This window comes from Taurulus bubalis, assembly GCF_910589615.1.
Source record: "Taurulus bubalis genome assembly, chromosome: 12".
Lineage (NCBI taxonomy): Eukaryota > Metazoa > Chordata > Actinopteri > Perciformes > Cottidae > Taurulus > Taurulus bubalis.
Genome location: NC_136600.1, coordinates 19675974 through 19687071, shown reverse-complemented (window position 1 = coordinate 19687071; position 11098 = coordinate 19675974). Strand labels below are relative to the sequence as shown.

Below are 11098 nucleotides of genomic sequence, written 5' to 3'. Positions count from 1 at the left end.
TGGCCACTGTGACCTCAATCCACATGCTGATTGGCCATTATAACTCACAAGTGGCTCAGCTCGGTGCCAGCCACAAACACACATGCCCTCACACACATATCACATTCTAATTCACTTTCCGTTCTGTATCTCCTCCTCTGTCTCACTCTCTCAAAATTCCTCTCTAAACAATAGGATATATATACACATATAAATATATGTGTATATATATCCTATATGTATCCTCTCCGCAGCCCTTCTTTAAACATGAATATACGTGTATCTATCTATATATATAGATATGCCTCTGCTTTGTTTTACTTTTAGTGATGAGTCTTAGCTACATTCTCTCGCCTCCATGTTCTTTTTTTCTCTGCACAGTATATCTCCTCCCTATTTGCTTTCCTGCCCTGCCTGTGGTTGGTGGCAGATCAGATGCAATCATCAGCACTTAGCAGCCATGCCTGATCGATGCCCAATAATAAGCTCTCGATGTGTGTATGTGCAAGCTGAGTCATGCAACAAAGACTAAAATGTTCCACTAATCAGAAAGATACACAATTAAGCATGCACAAAAGCCAACTGCTGCTCTACACGTACATGTACAGCAAAGTCTAATATGGTTAAGAGATATCGAACACATGCTTTTTCCTTCTTCTCTTGCATGGCCATAAAAAGGAACCTCCTTTCATTGACCGTATGTTTAGGTGAACAACAAACCATAATGAATCTATCTGATTCATAGAAAATCAAGCAAAACCACCATATTGAACACAATCAGAAACACTGTGGTGTTCTCCCTTATGTGTTAGACACTGGACTCACATGTAGAACTGAACACTGGTGGAGCTACTGTTTTGCTAGGATGCTAAATGAACCGGTGACATGTATTATTTATGCTAGCATAACATTACATTTCGTAACTGTCAGTATCTTTCTCCTAGCTGCAGATACACTGCTGTAAATAATTTGTAAATGTCTGACCCCTCCCTGGCCCAGCCTGCAAGTCTCCTCTAGGAGGGTGCAGTGAAATTGAGCACCCGGGTTACCGTAAGAGGAGCAGGCCGCAGCAAGCTGAGCAGAGAGCTGCGTCACAGAGGCTGCGGCGCTGGCCTGTGTGCAAGGGGTGCCTCTATTATATCTCCTGCTCAGATTTGGCCTTAAAGAAGAGACACCTCAATAGTCTCATATGCTGCTCTTTGTCCTTCTCCATAAAATCTCACCTCTTTAGTCATCATCAATTCTCTAATATGTCTCTAATTATCCAGTATGTGTCCTAAAGAACAAGTTGTAACTAGAGCATCCGACAATTCTCTCTCCACCCAAGATCCAGGCCAAGAAACCTTAAAATAATTCCAAGCCTAAGAACAGATCAGGACAATGATGAAGTCAAAGCAGGAACATTTCCAAAATAGCAAACCATTGTAAATTATCTCTAGCAGAGAGAGTTTCCATATCAGCCATTTAGGTTATCTATCATAACTGTCAAATGTTTATAACAGTATACACTGTTCTCATGAAAGCTGCATTGTGTGCAATAACTGCAAGAGACACAGTAATCACAAGACTTTGTCCCAAAACCGACACGCTCACTCTGACCATTATTGCTTGACTGTAATTAAGGGGACAAATACAAATAATTGACCCTCCTAATCACTAATCTGCACTGACACAACATCCTCTCCTATCTCACAACATCACATATACTGCAGCAATATGAGCAATACAAGACAAGCTTTGTGACAGAAGCTCTTGTGCTTCTGTGTTCACAAGGAATACAGGAACATGGCATGCTGCTGTGTCATGCTCCTGCTAAGGCTGGGTGAAGGGAGGAGCTACTCTACACTTCCAGCTCTCAAATTTGCTTTGGAGATGTGGATGCAGATGGGGTGGCGCCGGGGCTAAAGATGAGGCAGCGGAATGAGGGATAAAAGCAAGCATGCTAGGGTTAGGTGTGGGGGGGAGAGATGGGACTGGGATTCTGATGAGGATGGGGGCTGGAGCGATAGGAATCACACACAGCTTCAGTAATTTAGTTGACAGATTGTTAGTTAATAGGGATGGAGGCTTTAGGCTTTCGAGAGCCTGCTTATAGCTGTTGGAGGGGAGACAACCTGCGGTTTAGTGAGGAGGCTAACATGCAACTGGATCACAGTTTACTCAAATTGCACATGTCAACAGACAGACCGATATGACGCCACATGGCAGTTTAAAGCAGATACTGTTTACCTAACAGACTCTTACACTTTAACTAGGCCAGTAGTCTTTATATATCCGCCATGCTTCTATCCTACTAACTCTCTCCCTCTCTACCCCCCTGCCAGAATCTATTCAACGCCATCCTCTGTCCTATAATTATGTCCTTCTCTTTGATCGCATCCACCTGCTTAATTTCCTCTTTCTTCCTTCTCCATCCCCATCCCCGGATGTCCTACCTGGTCCAGGCAGCCCTGTCTCCTCAGCTCCCTGTTCTGGATGTTTTTCGGTGGGGACAGATCTGTGAGAGCTCTCCCCCGGCATGCTTCTCGCTGGCTCTCTTTGGCTCTGACGCAACAATAAACCATACAGCCGGAACAGACAAGGTGAACAGGCAGAGGGAGTGAGAGAGTGAGAAAGAAGAAGAAGGGGAGGGGGGACCTGAATGCTCAGCGACCCAACACTCAGATCCTCCCTGCAGCACGTGTCTGCCTATGTGTGTGTGTGTGTGTGTGTGTGTGTGTGTTTGTGTGTATGTGTGTGTGTTTGTGTATGAGACAGAGAAGAGAAAGAGTGAGAGATAGGAATATACGCTGGTTTCTCTCTCTGTGGTGCAGCAGTGATGCTGCTGTTGTGGGCGTGTTTTAGTGCCTCATGATCCAGTTCATCTGAATATACAGTATACGTGTGTGTGTGTGTATTCTGAGAGGGAGCTGCAGTATCCTCTCTTGATGCCCACATCCTGATCCCTCCCTCCCTCTCTGTATCTCTCTCCCTCCTATCTCAACCAAGCTGACTGGATCTTGGGGGATGATGTCAGCAGATTTGCACTGCTCTCTCAGTGCTGCCCTCAACCTTGAAGGAAAGGACCAGTACTGCAAAAACAAGAGGAAAATGGAGAAATCGAGCAAAGGAGGGAGACTCAAGGAAAACAAAACCACCATTGGGAAAGAGAAACAGAAAACACAGACAAACAAAAGACACGGAACGAAACCTAAAAGTAGACTAAAAGTAGTGCTAATTATGCCATCTGCCTCCTGCTCTGAATGCATTCATCCCCCAAGGGTTCAACAAGGAGTCAGTGACCCTGAGGTGAAGCTATAGCATCTGTCTGCTCTGCATCTTAATCTCTCTTGCACTCTTACTTGTTTGCCTCTGTTTTACCTCAACTCTTGTAGACCAAAAGGTAAGGGAAATATAGATCAAATGAGAGGGGGCGGCAGCACTGAGCCAAATAGTCAGCAATGGTAGTTTCCATGGCAACCTAAAACTTCCCATGATAGATTGCCAGCTCAGCAGAAATGCGGCATACTGGATAATGTCCAATAGCCTCGATGCAACCCACTTGACTTAAACAAATATAGCAGCTGATAGATAAAAAAAAAAGTGTTTGTACATTATCATCTCAGTTGTAGGTGTCCTGTGCACAGCAGCACTTCACAGGCATCAGAGGCAGTACGCAGAATAATGTTTTACCAAGATCGGTTTATATTAAAATACTGTTTGTGTGATGTGTTGAGTAGCAATACAGCTGCATTGCTTTAATAAGGAGATGGCCTTCACCTGCACACTGCGAACCCATCAGCCAGAAGATACGACCAAGGAGTTCAATACTGGAAGTGCTAGCCGGGCTCTTTGTCATCAGACCAATTGATCCATTAATCCCCAAATATTGGGAAGAATGAGGTAGGGACCATGGCCCCTGATCATGTGATGGCTTATCAGAGAAAACATTTGTTTATCCTGCTCGTTGTTTTCTGTAACCTTATTTTCTGCTCTGGCTTTGTGATATTGTTCGGCTCCTTTCAGTTGAACTCCTTTTCACTCGTCTGCACCTCTTCGCTCTGCCATTTCACAGCCTCTGATGTCAGTGCTGCTGCTGCTGCTGCTGCCCATGAAGTTGTGTAAGCAGTTTCAGGGGTCAGCAAAGTGTTCACCTGTGAGTTTTACCCTTGCTGTTGATTCGGAATAAGTGCTGGATGAACAATGACAACATACTAGGAGTCATAATAGGAAGAAAATACTCGTCATCAACCCTGCTCTATGCTGATTCAATAAGTGTTTGTGAATACTGATCATGGGGACCAGTATGCCGGAGAGGTGTGCCACTAGCTGCCATATGTGAAATTATGCACATCCTATCTGAATACCACACCAGATATAGTCGACTCGGCCCCTGACTGTACATGTGAGAATTGTCGGACAAAACAAGTAAAAACGGCAATAAAACAATTTATTCCATGACAAGCTGACACACATTCACAGAGATTATTAAATTATTCCAATCTATTCACATGCCGATATTAACCCCAACGCTTTGGCCAAAATTACACAAAAGGTGCTTCTGTTTTGACAGGTGACTAGGAGAAGCAAAGACTCAGTCGTTGATCATATCATTTCTACAGAAGGACTCTCTTTAGTATTTATTTCTGTCTCTATCTGGCTCCAAAAGCCTTGCTTACCATCCCCATGGAAACAGGGAAAGCCCCACGTGTTGCCAAGGGAACCCGAGCTAAAATGTGTTTGGTGTTTTTTTTCTGACAAAGTATATGAGAGAGCTTTTCCGCAATGCACGTGGGTGTGCGTGTGTATTCCCTGTGGTCCCATTTGATTGGGAAAGCTCTGATTTGGACGTCTGCCAGACTGATTGGTTCACTTGGCCATGTCCTCGGCCACGGCCTTCCCCATTTTATCCTTCAGGTACGCCAACTTCTGCCAATCGGTCTTCAGCTCCAGCCAGTCATAATATGGCACCTGAAAGAGGACAAAAATGATGGATTTGAAAACATTCCTTTTAGGAGCTACTGAGCAAGCACCATGTAATCATCAGTGAGCGCTTAAAAGAACACACTTGTAAAACTAATTTGATAGTTACATATTTACAGACACATTTAATAGATAATGCTGTTTTTTAGTCAGATACATGCAATTGCCCGATTAACAAATCAATCAGCAATGCAAACCTGAGAGGCAGGTGATGCTACTATTGGCTAAGGAGGGTGTCCTAGATGAGAGAGAGCGCTCGCAGTGGCCTAGATGAGACAGAGCAACAGCAGCAGCAGCAGCTCTATTTATACCACAGACTGCAGCGGAGCCCACCTGACTATCTGCTCTCCCAAAGTTGCCTCTGTTCTTGGCAATATTTCTCACAATCACAGCAAACACAACACAGGTAGCTAGTAACTAAAACATGGCCACAAAGATGGGTTGTCCCATTCACTTGTCTCTCCCTACCTCCACTATGATGAAGCCAGCCAACTGGAGATGTCGCTTCATCATGGCAAACCGTCCCAGAAGGTCTTTACTCTTTGAGCCGAAGTTTGGAAATTCCCAAGCCAAGAAAGCAAGCCTAAAAACAGAGAGAGATGAATGGAGCAAAGAGAAGAACATTTTATTTTAGACAGCGAGAGCAAAATATGCAACATTTAAAAAGGGAGAAAAGCAAACAGACAAAATCTTTAACAGGATTCTTCTCTGTGACTCACCGATGTGACCCTACAGGTAAATCCTGGTCTCCTCCGCCACTGGGAAGGTGGGCGGCTTTCAGCATCAACAGATCAACTGGTTTGTTGTCACAATCCACCACCAGCTCACCATCTGATTAGAGAAAGGTTGTCAGTTATTAAATAGCTTCACCTTTACAGAGAATGTGGTAAATGTTACTTTCAGTGTAGAAGTCTTGTAAAGCTCCAGTAATAAGAGGTCCTGACAGCATGACATGTATGTGATCTCAGAGTATATCCTATACAGGCTACTCTTACCAATAGTCCATCCATAAACAGTGTCAACGCCAGTGCGAAGGGCCTCTGTGCTCCCACCAACCAAACTCTGCAAACTCCCTCTAAGACTGCTCTGCAGGGGGGAGAGGGGGGAGCTCTTGACCGGTACCGACCGGGCCTTCAGGGACAACAGAGTATCTGAGGAACCCGGGTGCTCTAAGTGGAGAGTAGCAGCAATGTGGAGGAGCTTCAGCTGATAATTCTCCACTCGAACTGGACTGCCCTCTACCGACAGAAAAGACAACAGAAATTGAATCAGACCTGCCAGGCCACTTAAATACATTATTTTCAAAACCACTTCAAACATGTTCTCGTAATCAATGCTATGCTTTGGATCTGTGAGACAGTGGGATTAATGTCCCTGTATCACCAGAAATGTATTTGTGCAGCACTGCCATCTACTGAGCCAGAGTGGTAATGTGGCAGTCAGTTCCCAGAAGGTAAACGGTAAAACAAAAATTAAAAAAGAGATTACATATATATATATACATATACATATACATATACATATATATATATATATATATATATATATATATATATATATATATATACATACATACATACATAAAGAAAAGAAGGATAGGAGATACTGCGACACTTTATGTGATACTTCACACACACACATGTATATGTGAACAAGTAATTCCATTACTATGGTCTGTGGACCAATTCAATAAGGGAACTCTTACCAGGTGCCTGAACCACGTTTAGAGGAGCAGGTACTTTAAACAGCTGACTGCATGTATGCTGTCATTTGAGTGAACTTCATTGTATTATTAGTGTGTATCTGTATATTTCTGAATTCACTATTTGTCAAAAACAGGAAAAGCACAGAAGAAGAATGAACGCCCACAGCCCTGTGTCTTACCTGACAGTTTGGTAACGTGGTTCTGTTGTGTGAGGGGGATGAGGTGGTGGGGCTTGGCTTGCTGCAGCATACATAAAGCCCAAACCACATCTGTCTGCAAGAAGGGCTCCAGGTCCGAGAGAGAGGCCTCCAGCACAGGGTGAACCTTGACACAAAAATGGCACACATCAACGCTGAACATGGAAAGTACCAGCAACCATGTGCAGTCAACAAACAACCTTTAATATTATTGGTACCTTGCTAAAGAACTCTTCTCCTTTGCTGGGCTGAAAGTTCAGTCTGGCAAAAGTCATGAGCAGATTACAAATCTTAAGGGTGCTGTAATTCTGACTGTTCGCAGTGAAGTGCTGGTGAAGAAATGTACAGAGAGTATTACACAGTGAGCGAGAAAATATTCATTGAAATACTTTTCAAAATTGACTGAATTAGAGTTTGTGATGACTAACTAATGACTGACCTCAGCAAAGGCCTCAAAGAGAGGGACGTGGAGCCACTTGAGGAAGCCCAGTGATTTAGCGCAGCGCGTGACATCAGCAGAGCTGAGCAAAGGGACTCTGGGTAACAACTCAGAGGCCATTCGCTGAAATACCTGAGAATGGTGGAAATTCAACTTCCCTATGGGAGAGCAACGACAAAGTTGGTAATGTTAGAATTATACAAGTTGTTACCGAGCAGGCAGTTCTTTATTCTGTTCAAACTTGCGCCAGACTTTACTGTTTACCGATTGCAATGTTCACCACTAGTCCAGCATAGGAAGGGGAATATTTAAGTTTTATAATTGACAGACTAGTTGTTTTGACATTAAAGCTTAATGTTCAGTGTTGATGACGGGAGTTTTAAGTACATTATCCATGGTCTGGAATGCCTTCAGCCACGAAATGACCTTTATTATTGCTTCCATTTCTGTACTTATCTGCTGTCTGAATTTAAAAAAGTAAGACTTTAGCTATTCTTTAAAACATATTTATGTCAGGTAAAGAAAGCAATACGAAAGAATACCCAACATTTATAGATGGGGCAATAAAGACGTGGATATACACTATATTAAATTGGATTCATGCGTTCCTTCTGTGTTCGTGAAAATGCAACAATCAGTGTTATTACCGTATGCAAAAGCCATGTCAAGTATGAGTGGAGTGGTGAACTCTGCCGATGACTTCTGGAGAAGGTGGTAGGACAGAGCTCGGAGCAGCGGGACTGTTCTGCGGCTCTGAGCTGCCAAAGATACACAGACTTTGCGGATCTCCTCTGCTGAAAAGCCCTCTGCAAGCTCCAAAGCCTGCAATAAAGACAGATAGTAATGCACTATGGTTTGGGATAATGGGCCATTTGACCTTCGTCCACATGATCCAAAGGGTAGACGGTAGACTCATGTTGTTCATAGGTGTACAATTATTTTACTTCCTCATTTTTCAAGACAGTGATCAGTTTCACCAACTGGCCTCTCCAGATTTAAATATATTCGAGCCGGTGAATACTCATCAGAAACCAAGTAAATGGCATTATGTTCTTTACTATATAAATTTACATTTTATACCATTAAACGCACATGTGATATATTCTTTCAATGGCATTACTTTCTAGTTTCTTCTCCAGGGGAAAATACTTCCAAGCTCTAAGATGCTTTTTAGGCGAGGTTAATACGTTTAGCTGGTCCATTAACGTTGTGTTAAATGGTAACAGATGTTTTTAACTTTGATACCTTGTCTTCGAGTCTGTCTGCCAAGGCAGGTGACATGCGTCGTCCATTGGCTATCAATCCACTGACAGTTTTAGCATCAGCAATTTCAGTCCAACGCAGTTCCAGCTGTTTTAATGCCGCATTCACTATTGCCACATCTTGCTGTCCTTTCCTGCCTGCTCCCCAATCTGCCAGATAGCCCAACTGCTTGTAGGTTAGCCTGCGGACTCGCCACAGGACCTCAGTCTGGACAGAATTGAGTACTAAATCAGTTGAGGGCACACCCATAATCCAGAAAGCTCGCAGGACGGACACTAGATTGCCATTCCACACTGCAGACAACTGGAAGAAAACCACACACAGAAATTAGTAATCAATCTTAACAGGCAAGCACAAGGGCTTGGATAAGACGTCGGTTACAATACATAATAATAACGCAGTCCACCTCTGTATGTGACTTCCTCACCTGCCCAGATACTGTAGCCATCATATCCAGTAACCTTGAATCTCTCATCAGTTCTGCTTTTTGTTCCTTAAACTTGCCCTTCGTCCTTAGCACCAACAGAGTCCACCTCATCAGAGCATTAGCAGCTTGATTCCCATTCTGTCCATGTTCGGCCCAGGCCAGCAGGATGTCCTCTGGCGTTACTGCCTTTTCCAACAACTCATCCAGCTGGGTCCGCGCAGGCATGTTTTCAAAGTGGTCTTCCTTGTTAACTGTCCTTCCCTCGCACATTAACCGCTCTGTAACCCGTGGCCAGCCCTGAGCCCTCTTCATCTCTGCAGGCCCAGCCAAAGGCGGAGGCAGGCGGGCAGCAGCGGCTGGCGTCATGGAGGAGGCCCTGCAGACCAGACGGGCACATCTGCCCAAAAGGCGGCTGGCCATTGGGTCTGAGAGACAAGACAGGAGAGAGAGGAGAGGGTTTCTCACAATGTATCCACTGACTTTACCATCATACGCCTAACCTAAGGGAGCAGTGGAGAATTAAGCAACAAGTGTGGTTATAAGGACAGGTTAAAGGGTTATCTCAACAATGGCAGCTCATTGTTCATTTACTCTACGTAATGTAGAAACAATTACACAGTCAAATATCCATCTTATCCTGGTGTTATTGAGCGCTTGGATAGTGTAACGTGACCAACGAGTGAAGCTGTGTAGGTTAACCCTTAAACGCAGGTACACTCAGGAGGTGCACAATGGCAAGAATGTAGCTCTTAGTTAGATCCGTCTGTTGCTATAACTTTGATTGAAAAGACACCCTGTGCGTTGAAATGTGATGTGAACGGAAGCGGCATTCTGGGGAGTGGATGTTTCTTCTGTCATGCAACGTTAAAACCTGACCTTGTCGCTAAAAGGAAGAGCCGCTCTGCAACGCCGCTCACCGGCAGCGCTTCACTCCTGCTCATCAAACGGAGCGTTGTTAGCGGAAGAGGAGTAAAGACAGACCCTCATCGCACCATCAGCTAACATACGGATGCATGACTTACCTTTTATTAACGATAACTTTGGCAAAAGCCGTTCACATGGAGCTTTCTGTCGGTAGTAGTCGCAGGAAAATGACGTCGCGTGGCGGTATCACGTGACGCAGCTGTAATTGGCTAGAAGCGTTCGTCTTTTTTCCAAGTAGTTTGTACCACGGCTATACAAAGTCACAAATAAACGTGTATTTTCTAATATAGTAGGTTCAGTTTACTGTCACACTGGTGTTACAAATTTGGTGTAATCTTAAATTGTCGAGTGGGGGGCAATTAATACATTTTCTAAATATAACAACCTTAACTAAGTAAAACTAGAGCTCTTCACTGACTTAGTCCTTTTTTAGCCACTTTTATGAGTCAAGCTCTGTAAATGCTTGATCTTGCATTTCACTGAATGCAACTCAAGAACCTCTCTCTTTATGCTTTTCTTAAGATTATATTTCATGCTGCATTGACAAATATTTTTCAATGCAGCACTTAAATAAATCTTAAGAAATTACACCTGACAGTTTTACCCAAACAGACTTACTTTTTTGAGACCCCATCATCCCATCGAATTAATCTATTTTCTCCTTCCTCACTTGTAGCCCGAGTAATGTTTCGCTAGAGCTGATATAATCAGGGAGATAACATTAATTTGATTACACAGCCACTGTCACTGTAGTACAAAACAATATTGACCCTCTTAAACACAACTTATCTTACTTGGCTCCTATTTACCCAGCATGCAACATGTTCTGGGCACGAACAGGGGACAGGGTGACCTCCATTTTTACTTCTCTTCATTACAGTATCGTACAATATTATAGGATTCAAAATAATGCATTTTTAAATAGTTGTGTTCCCATTTTGTGGAATGATTTACCTTAATGTCTCGTATTATACACTTAGTATGTGTCTTGAGTGGGATATCTCTTCTACACAAAATATGTCACTATCTGCATCTGTCTACAATAGTGTGCCTGTTTTAATCTCTACATGTGTAATGATTCTTAGACAGAGGTTCTTGATATTTAGAGAGCATGGTAGAGAGGACTGCTGACGCACATCTGATATAATGACCCTCAGCCAGGCACAGGTTGGTGCTGGCCTTCAATGTCAATGAGAGCACAA

The 11098-nt window shown here is 43.5% G+C and overlaps 1 protein-coding gene across 1 annotated transcript; it reads right to left on the bottom strand.

Moving 5' to 3' along the window:
• Positions 1–4391: 4391 nt before the first annotated feature.
• Positions 4392–9392, bottom strand: tbrg4 (transforming growth factor beta regulator 4; the record flags this gene model as incomplete). Its single annotated transcript, XM_079228078.1, has 10 exons — positions 4392–4929; positions 5410–5524; positions 5661–5772; positions 5937–6179; positions 6826–6970; positions 7062–7172; positions 7283–7440; positions 7930–8104; positions 8528–8848; positions 8973–9392. 10 exons carry the CDS (start codon positions 9390–9392, stop codon positions 4828–4830), a joined length of 1902 nt encoding a protein of 633 aa, XP_079084204.1. The 3' UTR covers positions 4392–4827.
• Positions 9393–11098: the final 1706 nt, after the last annotated feature.